Source organism: Mustela putorius, unplaced genomic scaffold (genome assembly GCF_011764305.1).
Source record: "Mustela putorius furo isolate JIRA1106 unplaced genomic scaffold, ASM1176430v1.1 tig00003845_pilon_pilon_pilon, whole genome shotgun sequence".
In the NCBI taxonomy this organism is placed as follows: Eukaryota; Metazoa; Chordata; class Mammalia; order Carnivora; family Mustelidae; genus Mustela; species Mustela putorius.
Genome location: NW_025421998.1, coordinates 70,010,798 through 70,026,428, shown reverse-complemented (window position 1 = coordinate 70,026,428; position 15,631 = coordinate 70,010,798). Strand labels below are relative to the sequence as shown.

Sequence of the window (15,631 nt, the reverse complement as noted above, 5' to 3'; positions counted from 1 at the left end):
ATTCTCTATGTTGATCCCAGTGACAAAATTAAATTAGGTTCCATTTAAAAATTAAAATATAGCAGCTTTTCCAGAAGAACTAGCTCCCAAAACTGTATCCAGAACTCACCTGTTTAACATCTTAACTTAAATACCATGTATATTTACAACATTATAATCAATATTTTTGGACAACCACAGTATAGGAAATTTAACCTTGGGTGATAATTTTCCTCATTATGAAATCAAATGAAATATCATATTTTTACTCTCCTCATAAACAGAAAATGACCAAACATTACACTTTATTTATGTTTATGTTTACAGAGAATATTCAGTAATCAGAACTCACCATTTGTAATACTGTACATTAAATTATAATATAACCCCTGCTACAAAAGCTATCTATGCTGACCCTAGATAAAAACTATCCCTAGTTTAAATACATTAGGAATTACCAAAGGGGAAAAAAAAATTTAGAAAGTGGTCTTCCAAATGCTAAAAAGCTAGAAGAATTCTCCAACATCTGCTCTCTTATCTCGACATTTGCTTCGAGCTTTTGTTCGAGCTTTGAAGGCTGCAGAGTTATACAGGTGCTGAAATGAAGGAAAGAAAAACACATGTGGATCACTAAAATTTAAGATACTCTGATAAAGGATGAATTAAAAATCACAAAGCAAAGAAATGAGCTAACTCAACCTTATCAATTTTAAAAGTTTATAAAGCACACACAAAGAACAAGGGGGAAAATTAACACATAATAGATGATATTTTGTATTAAGAAAAAGTATTATTCAAATATGTAAAATACCAAATTCTACCAAAAAGTTTTTAAAAAATGCATCATTTAATCTGATCAAAGAAAAAAACAATTCATGAATAAAGTGAACAAAATACCCAAAATATCCAATTAATTAAAATAGCAAGGAAAAAAAATTAGGCTCCATCTTAATGCCAATTAAACTAACAAATGTTTTAAATCCTAAAATTCAATGCTGTCAAATATGTAATGGCTATGTGCCTTCATTCATTGCTAGAAATAATTAAAAATGACAGAATAACTTTAGAAGGTAATTTGGCAGTACATATGGGAAAAGTCAGAATTGACTCTGTATTCCCATGTACAGATTTCTTCTGAGAAAAAAATTCAAAGGAGAAATATATGTAAAGATGCTAATATTAAAATACTCATCAATTATATGACCATAACAATGATTAACTATAGAGAGTCTATAGAAATATAATTAAACACTTCAGGGGCACCTGGGTGGCAGAGTTGGTTAAGCTCCAACTCTTGGTTTCGGCTCAGATCGTGATCTCAGGGTGGTGGGACTGAGCCCCACATTGGGTTCTGCGCTCAGCATGGAATCTGCTTGAGATTTTCTGCTCTGCCCCTCCCCCAAACCGCACACTTATGCATTCTCTCTCCCCAAATAAAATCTTTAAAAAGCATATTTATGTAAGAAATATATATATAAACATATATATGAGATAAACATATATATTTACAAACATATATATATATATGATTGAGCACTTCACACCCACTAGTATGGTTATAATTTAAAACAGAACAAAAACAAAAAAGCTAAAATAACAAGTGTTGAAAAGGATATAGAAGTTGAAATTATCATACACTGCTGGTAGGAATGTAAAATGGTTCAGGACCAACAGAAAATGGTTTGGCAGTTCCCTAAAAAATTAAACATATAACTACCATATGACCCAGCAACTCCATTCCTATACCTAAAAGAATTAAGAACAAGTGCTCTAATGAAAACTTACAAATGTTCATAGCAACATTATTCACAATGGCCAAAAAGTGTAAACAAGCTAAATGTCCATCAAAGGATGACTGGATAATCAATAATACTCCACACAATGGAGTATTATTCAGCCCAAAAAGGACCGAAGTACTGGTATGTGCTAGAACATGGATGACCCTTGGCAACATAATGCTGAATGAAAAAAACCACACAACAAGTCACATGTTATTTGAGTCTATTTATACAAAATATCCAGAATAGGTAAATGCAGACAGAAAGCAGACAAGTGGTTGCCAGTAGCTGTGGGGGGAGGGAAGGGGGAGGGAATGGGAATTGAATGCTTAAAGGTATAAGCTTCCTTCTGAGGAGATGAAAATATCCTGAAACTAGACAGATAGCTGTACAACATTGTGACTGTACTAAATGCCCTGAATTATACGACTGAAAACAGTTTGTTACGTGAATTTCACCTCCGTAAAAACATAAGAATAATTATAATTTAAGGATTTTTGAAAGGTTAAGTGAAATTATAAGTAATGTCACAAACTCTCTAAGCCTGTTTCCTTAATTTGCAAATGAATCTGGTACTTATTAAGTAGGTTTAGTTATCTGATACAAAAGAAGCACTATGTAATATTTATTCTTTCATAGAAGTTAACAGAATAAAGGAAAACAAAAAAGGAAAATTTCTTTATTAATGGGATTAAGAATAAAATTATTCAATACAACCCCTCTGGACTCTAACTGCAATGAAGTTTCTACAATTTTAATACAGCTGTTGTGTCTGAAACAGCATGAGGCACTCAAGGCCCACAGACTCCACTCAACACCTATCACCTGGTAGAATCGAAGCATCAGCTCTGCTTCTCTTCAATGCATTTGGTTCTGATGAGAACAAAAACAAAACCTACCCTTTCAAAACGAGAAATCTTCATCGTTTTAAGTGTTGCGGCATCAAGCATCACCGGGGGTCCAAGTTCAAATACATTACGAAGGAATTCATTTGACTTCAGTAAAATAGAAAAGGTAATAAAGCTCATTATTAAACATCAGCTCTTTTTTATACAAAGTGAAATGATTAACAGAAGTAATGTGAAGCTTATAAATAAGAACACAGGTCACTTTGTTTCTCTTTGTAAGACTAAATTGTTTCAAATGCCTTGAATCCAGTAAAGTTATGAGAAGAGCAACAGCGCTCTACAGAATTTATAGATGTTCCACCGGATTTATACAATACAAACGGAAGAGTTTCATACTTATTGAATTTTACTTTAAAATATAAATGTAAAATTAATTAATAAAATGTAGTTTTGTATCATGCTAAATGCATTCAGCATATCCTGCTAACTTCAAAAGCCCATTCAGTGAACTACATTCAAAACTGCTCCCTAATTTAAAAGCAAACACACAGAAAAGAAGTCACTCACTCACCTGCAAATGATACTGCATCCCTGATCCAAGAACTTCCTTAAAGGTGTCATAGGTATGTTTTTTGACCCAGCAATCAATATACATTCGTTCAGGGCCAAATTTAACAGTTTCTGCTGGAAAATCCCGTTCCTAGACAACAGAAGAACCAAAATTTTAAGAGAAATTAAGAGGACTTAAAGAGATCCTACATAAATACAATTTCTAAATAGACACATTTACGTGCTGAGGTAAGAAAACAATATGGTTTTAACTGATACTGCCATCCCTGAGATGTGAATAGACTAGAAATTACTATCCTAATAAGGGTGTAGAACTTAATCTAGTTGTCATAGACTTGGCACAACTGAGTTCAAATAAATCTTACTGGCAAACCACATTGTTGCGAATGTCTTTAAATTTCAGTAGCACTCAAGAAACCTCAGGAAACAAACTGAGGGTTGCTGGAGTTGGCAGAGTGGGAAGGATGGGGTGGCTGGGTGATGGCCATTGGGGAGGGTATGTGCTGTGGTGAGTGCTGATGAATCACAAACCTGTACCACTGAAACAAATAATGCATCATATGTTAATTTAAAAGAAAACTTGAAGGAAAAAAAGTTATCTCTACCGGTCTACAAATGGGAGGTGAAGTGGGGAGGGAAGAGGAAGTGGTATCAAAGATAAGATGCCCCCACACGCCAGTGGTGAAACCGAGGGGAAGCAGGGTCAAGAGAAGACAAACGGGGTTAACAGACCAACCAAAAAGAAGGGGACCAGCAACCAGGGGGCTCCAAGGGTTTAAGACCAGGCTTATTAAGAAAATGAGAGCAGGTACGCCTGGGTGGCTCGGTTGGTTAAGCATCTGCCTTCGGCTCAGGTCATGAATCCAGGGCCCTGGGATGGAGCCCCACATCGGGCTCCCTCTGCCTCTTGCCCCTACTTGTGCTCTCTGTCAAATAAATAAAATCTTAAGAAAAAAAAAAAAAGAAAGAAAGAGAAAATGAGAAGGAATAGGTGAGTTTAAGACTTCAGAGATGGAATAATTTTGCCAGAAGACAATTTTATAAAGTATAACCCTGAGAGAGAATCAAGTGAATGAAAATAAAGGAAATGGAAGTAAAGATCATGAACAAATACAGGATAGGGTTTTCCAAATGCACAGAGGAGTCACACAGACTAGAGGCAAAACTTGGGGAGGAAAAACACTGGCCACTCCATTGTTTGATGAATCATGACTATGAAAGAGCAACCAGGAAGAGAACAGCGGGTCACCGGAGACAGGATAAAGAGACGGAACTTAATCACTCCAATTGTCTTCCCCACACCTACGTAGCCCCCTTCTTTCCCAGCAGACACAGCATATAACATGGAAGAACAGAATGCAAACTCCAGACTTACACAAGTATACTACTCATTGGCTTGTCATTTTGCCGAGTAATTTAACCCCTTTGGGTCTGTTCCTTTGCTTGTCAAGTGGGGCTTTCCTCCCCCTACCAGTTATTACAAGTGTTAAGACAAAGTCTGTGTTGTGAAGCACATACAGTAGCTGATCTGTTACAACAGCTCAAAAAACCCACAAGGGTTCTACTATTTCAGCCTTCCTTATTTCAGAAAACATGAGACACCAGGAAAGAACTCCCTCTAAACTCAACTGCATCCTTACCTACTCTTCTCCTAAATCTCTCTAGTTCAAGGCAAATCATACTGTTTACATCATACTCTCAACCTTTCATTTATATTTTAAAATGCTCCCTTCTCCATGGCTTTCTTCTCCCATAAAATGCATCCAGCATCTTAAACAAGACACAGTAACACACACTCCCACAGTCCAGTGGTCAACTCTCTTCCCCTTCCAATTACAGTCGTATTTTTAAAAAAAACAGTCAAGACACCCCATCTCCACTTCTTCACTTCCCATTCTCTTTTCAATCAATCCCCATTAAGCTTTCCTGCCATCATTCTACTGAAGCTGCACTTGTAAAGGTCACCCACCAATGACCTAACTGACAAATCCAATGGACACTTTGACTCTCTCTCACTTGCCCATCTGCAGTTCTTGGCCCTGATGAAAGATAGCACAGTGCAGTGAGTTCAAATTCCAGCTTTCCTACTTACTGTTCTTTATGTCTTTAGTAAACTCCTTTTTCCTTAAAAAGTTAATTCTGTTGCTTAAGTTATAAAGGAATTAAAATAAGAAAACTGTATGTCAAGGTACCTAACCTATTAAATGCTTGCTAACTTGAGAAACACATGGTCTTAAAAGAAAGACTCCTGAATGAAAAGAAATGACAGGCAGCAATAACTATGCCTAAAATGGAGAATTCTCCTCTATAGCAGTTTAACAACCTCCATCCATCCAGGAAGCAGGGTCCTTCAGAGAAAACTGGCTTCCAGTAAAAGCAAAGAAACCGCAACACTCAACAAGGCTGGAAGGCCAGACCTTTCTTTGGTGGGTACACTGAAGCAGAACTGGAGCACAGCAAAGCCGGTCAAAGGGAATGGGAGGAAGAGAAATCCTGAGATGGAGAGGAGAGGGTGTTTAAGGTCTGGGAGGGAGAGCACCACAGGTCAGAATTATGAGGCAAAGAAATGGCTTTTACTTTTTGTACTGCTGGGCAAGAGTGACGGGCACACAAAAGACCTGTTAAGGCTGCTTAAAGATTTTACTTATTTATTTGAGAGAGAGAGAGAGAGAGAGAGAGAGAGCACACGCACGAGCAAATTGAGGGGTAGAGGGAGAAGCAGGCTTCCGCCAAGCGGGGAGACCAATGAGGGGCTCAATCCAAGAACCCTGGGATCATGACCTGAGCCAAAGGCAGATGCTTTACTGACTGACCCACCCAGGTGAGTAGGTTGCAGTCATTCAAGAAAATGGCTCAATTTGAGGATACCACCACACTAAAATTTTAAGATCAAAAGGATCAATTGTTAATACAGATTTCTGCTCAAGTTCGGGATTTTACTCTGTGTTTTAGATTATAAAAACCAGAGTAAATATAAACTACTATTCTAATTAGAGTTAGCATTAACAAAATGTTCAGGTCCCAGAAGACCTCTATACCTATACCCTAGGTTTTACTTAGATTAAAATGAAGAAAGTAGGGAACCTGGGTGGCTCAGTGGGTTAAGCCTCTGCCTTCAGCTCAGGTCATGATCCTAGGGTCCTGGGATCGAGCCCCACGTCGGGCTCTCTGCTCAGCAGGGAGCCTGCTTCCCCAACCCCCACCTCTCTCTGCCTGCCTCTCTGCCTACTTGTGATCTTTCTCTCTCTCTCTGTCAAATAAATAAACAAAATCTTTATTTAAAATAAATAAATAATAAAATAAAATGAAGAAAGTAGTTCTTAAGTAGCCTATGTATGAGAATCATTGCAACATTTCAAAACTGGACCTGAATGGGGTCTTAGCATCTTTATTTTTTTAATTCCCATTCTAAGTTTTCATATACATGTCAGGCTGATGACTCTTTGGTGACATACTAATTCTTAAATGAACTGCCCTATCAGATAGCAAGTATCTGAGATATTTATTCTTATATCCAAGAAATCATTCTTATCTAGCTAAGAAAAAGAAAAACAAAAAAACAAAACAAATACTTTGGTATTATCCACAGTAAAACTGCTTTTATCCTGCAGTTCCTTTTAACCATGCATTCTATCCAAATCCCTGAAAGTTTCTAAATCAATTTATTTGCCAGACAGATTAAAACAGGTTAGAAGACTATAGAAGATACTCAAGCATCAGATGATTTTAAACCCTTATTTAAAGGCTGGATTTCATCATTTCTTAGCCTTTTGGCTAAGACCTAGTGTAAAGGCTGGATTTCGTTATTTCCGTTTTTAGCACTCAGGTTTCCCAGACAAAGATCTTTGTTTAAAGTACTGAAGGGTAGGCAATAATTTACCATTCACAAAAAATACCATACTAAATATCTATGTGCACCTTTGCTTAAATGATGGCAAGTACAACAAAGTGAAACACACTTTAACTATGAAATTGTCATATTTTTTAACCTAAAAAAAAAAGTACCTTTATGCATCAGAACTAAATTTTCTTTTGTTTAAAAAAAAAAAAGTCATCTCTCTGTATGTAGTTAAAAACCTTGCTTAAACGGAGGAAACCATTTTGCCCAAAACTGAAGTTCAATAAAAAAATGACCCACAACTGTCCAGTTTAGCCTAAACCAATCTCATCTCAAAACAAATAGCACATGCCTGGCTGGCTCAGTTGGTGGAGCATACAACTCTTAATCTCGGGGTTATGAGTTCAAGCCCCATGGTGGGTGCATCGAATCTACTTTAAAAAAAAAAAAAAAAAGTAGGAAGGAGCGGCACCTGGGTGGCTCAGTGGTTAAGCTCAGGTCATGATCCCCGGATCCTGTGATCAAGCCCCAAATCAGGCTCCCTGTTCAGTGAGGAGCCTGCTTCTCCCTCTCCCACTCCCCCTGCTTGTGTTCCCTCTCTCACTGTGTCTCTATCAAATATTTTATAAATAAATAAGTAAATGAAAGTAGCCATTATAGCATTAAAAGACCTACCTCCACTGCCCTCAGGATGTCTCTGAACACCGACCGCTGCTTTCTCTTGTCCACTTTGGCACGGTGCTTGTTTCCATCCGTAGCCAAAGCCCTAAGCATCTGGGTCAAAGAGTCCATGTCTTCGTAAAAGAAGTCCTGGTCAGGAAAAACAATTTTGTTTAGTTCATTATTGGGTCTTCCCCCCAACCTTTCCTAGTGCTAAAAGAGAACACTCTACTTTGGAAAATACCCAGCAGGGGTAAAAACAGCACCACAAATCTCCGAGCTCTTTAGAGATCTTGGCGCACAGGAATACATTAATGCATTTATAATATCATGCAGAAGTTTTAATCCAGAAATGCTGACTACAAGATGATATACTACCACTAAACAATTAACATTCCCCCTCCAAGTATATCCAGATACATTCAATAAATATTTAGTGCGCTCCTACCATACTCAAGACATTCCTAGGATTTCAAAGTAGTTCAGTGAAACTGAATACCCCAAATACCAACATAGCTTCTATCCTTTGGCTCTTCAGTCCCCAAAGCACACAACCCCGGAATTCCAAATATTCTTATTCCAAAAGTACAAACTATCAGTAATGCCTAAAGCACCTAACTTCTAATATACTGGCCATATTTCAAAAATGCAATACAATTTAAATCTGGTGCACAACTTAAGTAATTAAATTACTCAAGCTAAGAAGATATTTTAATCCCTTTTGAAGGGAAGCCACAAAATGTATTACTGTTTGCTATTACCTTGATATGACTCCCCTCCAGCACAAAATTATCCAGCCCAGTAATATATCAACAGTGTAGAGATTGAGAAATCCCACTATAATTGACCTCTGCCATGAGTAAAACTCAATCTAGTTTACAGTCTGAGTCAATGAGTTCAATACAGTATTAACTTGGAAAAATTAAATACTAATATTATAGGGAAACATATCCATAACATGTTGGGGCATTAAAAAGAAAGTAAATTTAAGACATTAAAAAAGTCCATAAATAGCTTCCAAAAGCCAATTTACTAGAGTTTAGGGTAACTCTACAGTAAAACTATACACCCAGGGACAAATGAGCTCTTGGAGATACAAATAAACACCTCAACTCCTATCAGTAATAAAAAGAAAACAGCATAATCATTATCACAGAAGGGTATGTGTGTGCGTGTGTTGTGTCTGTCTGTCTGCCTTGTTCTTGCAGCACTTCCCATGTCAGGTTAGGTGAGGACAAAAAAGGAAGAACTGGGGAAGATCTGTCTAGAATATATTTTGGTACAGTTTCCTGAGTCAGCACATTATGTGGCTCCCAAGACCTGTAACTCTGCCCAGTAAACAGTCTTTGTTTTATTATAGGTTATCCCAGAGAGCCCCTAAAAGGCCACTACCAAAAGATCACCACCAGGAGGGGGACGTAATCCTCACTTTAATGAACAGTTACTGTAATAGCTACCACTTACACTGTATCTATGTTCTCAACAACCCCATGAGGTAGTTACTACTTTATTCTCCATTTTAAAGATACTGATACCGAGACATAGAGAAGTCACCCAACATTATCCAACTAATAAGGGTGGAAAAGAGATTTGAACCTAGGAGCGTAGTGTAGAGTGCACTCTTACCCATTTGGTTGTAGAGCAAACATGCATAATAAACCACAGAGAGCTCTCACAAACAATTCCTAATTCTTCATGTCAACTTATAATTATGTTAGCAAAAGGCTCTGAATATTTCAATGCCATGTATTTGCTTCCAAAACCCTAATTTAAATCAGCCTATATATTCATCAACACATGGTTTAATTTTTTGAACACTCCTTAACTACCCCCACCAAAACCACACACTCACTCCTTTCAAAAAGCTTACTTAACAAAAATAGAAAACAAAACACTAGGTTCTGTTTTGTAACCAAGGTCACTTCTGTCCTTAAACAAATAGTTACCCAAACTTGTTCAATTTTATCTGAGTTCTCCGAGCTCTCTCATATGATTTATTATACCCACAGAATATAAGCTACGTGGGCAACAATAAAAGTGTATTTACAAATTTTTTTAAAAATTCAACATGTATAACTTGAACTGCCTTATTACTTTACTTTTAAAATACACTTTAAAGGAAAAAGAAAAAGAAATTACCATTTCTGGCCTGCAGAAGAACAGAAGATTAAAAAAGTGGGACATCTGGCTTCTATGCCTTGAGGTTAGGGAGGCATTAACTAGCGCAATAAAATTAAATTGATTGCTAAACTTGAGGCCAATTTCTCACATAAGTAGATTCATTCGCTACTGAAAGCCTTAATAACTTCTTTTCATTCCCACCCTGCTATCCTTCAAAGAAAAAGAGAGAGGCCGGGGTAAGCCTAAAAAAGACACTTCCCAGATATTTTTAAACACGGGACTAGAATGGAATTATTCATTGTTAAATAACATATTGAATTCCTGGAAAGGTTTCATTCCAGAAATATAATCTTTGTTCTTACATTAAAAAGCAGCTAATAAGTAAGCCAAGGTTCACAAGAGAGGATACAAACCAGGGTGACCAAATGTTCCAGTTAGCTTGAGAGGAAAGGTTTCCTGGAACACAGAACTTTCAGTGCTAACCCCGCAACAGAACAGGCGAACCGGTAAAGTTGGTCAGCTATCACAAACTCAAATATTTTTGAGAGCCAAATCGAGGTAATAAACATCCATGGACGGACAATAGGTAGGGAACTGCAAAGCACATAATGCCCAGTCTAAAGGGTGATGTTTGCGTTCAGCTTTGGCTTAGAGAGGTTAAACAACAGTGACTAAACTCATTAGATCTCAAACCTATGTCACCTAAGTATGTCATCCATTTGTCTGACATTTATTATAAAGCACTCATGCCTGAATCACCTTAATATGCCCTGTGTCTGAGACATCCAAGCAGAGCCACACAGACTGTCATAGACAACTCTCTCCACAAGTAACAGTGTCCCTAAACTTGAGTTCTACAGACAACAAGAGTTACATGTAATAAACTACACTTAAATGTTGCTCTACCAACCCCTACCGGTTTATACTCTTAAAATTTTTATACCACCACTGCCAAGAAGCAGAGCAATCAGTCACTTGATTCTCAAGCTGGCCATACTCCAAAGTTATCATCCAATTCTTAATTATGAATATAATGGTAGAATAATGGTCCTTGAGACACAATCTTTTCCCTCTGTTCGTCAGACACTTACACTCTCCATCCCTCTGGCCAATTCAAACATAAGTGCCAACGATTCACCAGCAGCTATTCTCATGTTGACATCATCAGAAGAGAGGAGGCTTGGAAGTTTATGGAAATGCCTAAAAAACAGTTAGTCATTACTGTGTGAACATAACCAATCATATCAATAAATGCTGTTTTTATAAAATATGAAACTAAGAGTACATACATCTCAAGCTTTTTCTTCACTTCACTGATTGGGCATATAGTCAATAATAATGTCCATGCGAGAAGAGTGCTGATATGAAGCATTGTATTAGGGGTGCTGCAAATAACATTAGTGTCTTTGTCTTTGAGATAGGACTTGGTGAAGATACTTTCCAAACATTCCAGAGTTGAATACAGCTCCTAATGCATCAGAACATGAAGTAAGGTAACCACTTTAAATTTGAAATATGCAAGTATATTAATTAATTAAATTTGAAATGTGCAAGAGTAAAGGGTGTTCTACTTACAGTAATGTCTTCTGTAGCAATAAAACAGCAAACACCAAAGCAAGTTGCACACTAAAAAGAAAAAAATAGACATTAATGTTGGTAATTTTCTTATTATTTCCGTATTTTCCTGCTTTTATAATTCAGTGTGAAGATTTTTTCAATTACATGATGACACTGCTCCCAAGCACAGAATAAAAAGAGAGGGGTGCCTGGGTGGCTCATGGGTTAAGTGTCTGCCGGGGGCCTAGCATAGAGAGTCTGCTTCTGCCTCTCCCCCTGCACAGCCCCCTCTCTGCTCATACTCTCCCTCGCTCTCAAATAAATAAAAATCTTTTTCAAAAAAAGAATATGAAGAGATAAGGAATACAAGATCAAGAGTTAACGGAAGTGGATTTTAGCCCAAGCTCTGCTACCAAATCAACAATGTGACTTTAGGAAAGTTACTCAATCTCTCCTGGGTCTTCCTTCTTTAATCCAGCAGATCCTTTTTAAACTTCCAACTCCAACTCAAAGACAGAGATGAAGTTTGCACATTGGAGATAAAGAAGCCTACTCTTCTTAAAAAGCCTTTAAACACAAAGTTTGTTATAAGCTTTTAAGCATTTAAAACCATTTATATTCATTCATCTCTTTTTATACTCTACTATGAAAACTTCTAAAAGAAATCAGTTTCCAAGAAATAGCAGAAATCTAAAATTTAATTAACTATCCTCAAACTTGCCACCTCAAAAGGGGTCTCATTCATTCAAATTCCACTTTTTTCTGCCTATGTTGAAAACCAGTCAGGAATCCTATAATTCCCTTTTGTTAGGGAAAAAAAGAGGTTAGACAAATGATGACATTACAGGACTACCATGGTTTAAGTTACCTAATAAAATGGAGCTCAGAATACAAAATTTATATACAATCTGCTTGCAACTTTACGGGAACCATTAGTTTTCAGAACACTGCTCTAAACAAATAAATCATAGGAAAACAACTTATAATTTGTGAGATTTCTGTATTCTCCATTTCCCTTTTTGCTAATTTTCACTAAAATCCTCTCATGTTGTTCTAAGTGGCACTAAAGTGTGAAGTCTTTAAGTCACCATTCATACAGCCAAGTTCCTGGTATCATGAGGACATTTGCAGATTCATCTGCTCGGTGTCACTATTTTATTTTCATTATTTCAGCCTCGTAAAACTGGATATCGCTAAAATTAAAAAGTAGTCGAGGCATTATTCTCGATAACAGAAACTTTGTGGGTTTTTTTGTTTTTTTTTTTTAAAGATTTTATTTTTGTATTTATTTGACAGGCAGAGATCTCAAGTAGGCAGAGAGGCAGGCAGAGAGAAAGGAGGAAGCAGGTTCCCTGCTGAGCAGAGAGACCGATACGGGACTCGATCCCAGGACCCTGAGATCATGACCTGAGCCGAAGGCAGAGGCTTTAACCCACTGTGCCACCCAGGCACCCCGATAACAGAAACTTTGAATCTGTAATCCCTCATCCTAAACAAGCAGCAGAGGCAAAGCCACATCTCTCCTTTTGATGCCTCTAAGAGAGAAAAGATAGCTTAAAAACTAGAACTGCCTTCATTCCTTCTGCTAATATGAGGATTGCCAAGTACTTTTTTAAATTCACAGCAAGCATCAAACATATTATTTTTAAAATGACAACGAACACACATGCAAGGAAAATTAAGGGTTTACTACAAGTATCCACGCAACAGTGTTTTCTGTCAAACATTTCAAAAATACCCCTATAGTCCTGCATGATTTAAAAGCTTCATGAAAACCCAAAAAAGGGGGATAAAAATATAAACAACAAAAGCTTAATTAGCTATTTTTGGGACTATGAACTGCTAGAGGGCAAGAGATTCCTATGAAGTCACCAAAATTCTACTTTTTTTTGCCTCTGGGGAAACAGCTTAACTATTCCCAGCCTCCATATAGTTTGTAAACCAAGGAACCAGCCACTAAAGTGATGCATTCTGGCCTGAGCACCTGTCTTTTTTCTTTCCCCACCTTGCCACCATAGTTGCCATAAGGAGGACCTAAAGGTAGGACACAGAGTTGTGGATGGACACCCAGGGACTCTGCCAACTTACACAGTGATATGAGCAAGAAATAAATTTTTATTAAGTCCCTAAGATTTCAGGGTTTATCTGATAGAAAGATCAATGTCATCTAAATGTAATACTAAATAGTCAGTAATACTAAAGAGAAAGCTAATGTGAAAAGTCACTATTAAAACTATTAGAAAGCCTCGAAGCTGAACTGGTTTCTTGTTAAAAAAAAAAAAAAAAAAGCTTAACAATCAAATCTACTAAGATTAAATTCTTAAGACCCCTTATGATTCAAATCCACTTCCCAAACCCACAAAGATGCTTCTGATAATTACCTGAGCACTCCAAAAGCAAACAAACAAAATCCACAATCTAAAGTCAACTGTCATGAGTAATGAGTATCGAATAATCAGAGAATGAAACATGGTCTTTCAAACCCCATGACATGACTAGAGTATCTCACAAGTTACAGATTCCTACGAAATAAAGCTTTCAGCTTTTTCATAAGGACTTCTAGGCCACAACAGCCAAGGTTTTTTAAAAATACCTATTACATTTCTTAGAATAAAAAATGACCACCCAATAAGCACTTTCTATATCATTTAAGTTACAACAAAAATTATTCTTCAATCATCCTGAAGAACTCAAAATAGTATTTCCTATCAGCTTATGACCTTTGATTTCAAAGACATCGAGATGTGTTCTATCTGGGATGTTCTATGGTATCTCAGAAAATTTAAGGAAACAATTGTCAATACCATTAAGTCTGCTCAAAGTAAAAGATAAATGCAAATAAAATGTTAATTAAAAACCTATTATTTTAAAAATGTAACCTTCCTAGACCATTCATCAGAGTATCTGGATGTCATGCCTGGACAGACTTATAAAGTAAAAAATCATATACTTACAGTTTGCCTAGCCTGGATACTAGCTGTTCCATCACAAATTATTTTCTTTAAGACTGGTCCAAGAGTTTTTAAAACCTCTTCACTTTCAATTCCAGGGCCCAACTGAACACAAAGAACAGATGCTAATGCTGCAGCCGCACGCTGCTCATCACTCTTACCTAGGAAAAAAGCAAAGGTACAACCATGAAAAATTGTTCTGAGAGAACTTATTAAGACAGCAATTTCCCACATTTGTACAATTCACCAAAATATTATTTACCGTTCATACAACCCCATAATATGCTACATGAGCTGCAAACCTAGTGACCTCAAACTCTAGAAACCAACCTCACCCTACAACCACCACTTATTAGCCAAATAAATGACTTACAACTCTTATTCTCAAAACGTATTTCTTCAGCAGTGAAATGGAGATTAACACCTGTCTTAAGGGAGCACTGTAACAATTCAGCAAAATGACGTGTTTCAAGCTGACCTGATCTTCGAGATCTTTCATGTACTCATAGAACAGTGCTCAGGTAGACTCTGAATTAGTTTCTCAACCATTTCAGATGGATGCAGCCCATGAAGTAAACTAAACCTTCAAGGTTTCTCCTTCCCCAATTTTTTTTAAAACAAGTAAGGGATTAAAAATAAAGGATTCTTGGGGCGCCTGGGTGGTTCTGCTCGATAAACATCCAACCCTTGATTTCATTTCAGCTCATGATCTCAGGGTACTGAGATCCAGCCCCGCATCCAGCTCCACAATCAGAGGGGAGTCTGCTTGCCCCTCCCCATTCTGCTTACATATGCATGCTCTTTCAAATAAAATCTTTAGAAAGAAAGAAAGAATTCTTTAAAACCATACGAAAACTGCAGATACCAAATTATTACCTGACAAATTAAAAATCTATTAAAAAAGCAGATTGGAACGGAATTTTTAAAGGTCATCTAACCCAACTACCATTAATAGGAAACAGTCTCAAAAAAGTTGGCTCTGCTATCAACTATACCACTAAGAAGTTATATAACCTTAGACCAATCTCACATTTCCTAGACCTTTATTCTGTACAATGAGAGAGATGGAATGGTTGGCATTCTATTGCAAAGCTTTCACCTGAGGTAAAATGAGAAATACAAGAAGATAAAGGTAATAAGCTCATTCCATTTAAAAAGAGCAGGTGTGCTTCCCACATTTCTGGTGCTAGAAATATTTTGTTAATAAAGACCTAACCATAGGTCTTTATGATAAGGTCATTATTCTCATAATGTTCTTACTTGACAAAATAATTAAGCTGGCAGCCCCAGACCCTTGTAATTTTAGTGGTTCCTAAAAGTGAAGTTTGT

General features: G+C 37.0%; 1 protein-coding gene across 4 annotated transcripts in view; it reads right to left on the bottom strand.

Annotated features, from left to right (window-relative positions):
• Nucleotides 1-267: 267 nt before the first annotated feature.
• IFRD1 (interferon related developmental regulator 1) overlaps nt 268-15,631 on the bottom strand; it is a 95,712-nt gene continuing 80,348 nt past the window's right edge. For all 4 annotated transcript variants that reach the window (XM_045062886.1, XM_045062887.1, XM_004741940.3 and 1 more), the window contains 8 exons: nt 14,306-14,463; nt 11,370-11,420; nt 11,084-11,262; nt 10,886-10,994; nt 7,689-7,823; nt 3,177-3,305; nt 2,657-2,752; nt 268-575 (listed from right to left, as the gene is read on the bottom strand). In XM_045062886.1, coding sequence (XP_044918821.1) covers nt 486-575; nt 2,657-2,752; nt 3,177-3,305; nt 7,689-7,823; nt 10,886-10,994; nt 11,084-11,262; nt 11,370-11,420; nt 14,306-14,463 — 947 coding nt within the window. In that variant the 3' untranslated portion in view covers nt 268-485. The remainder of the gene's footprint in view (nt 576-2,656; nt 2,753-3,176; nt 3,306-7,688; nt 7,824-10,885; nt 10,995-11,083; nt 11,263-11,369; nt 11,421-14,305; nt 14,464-15,631) is intronic.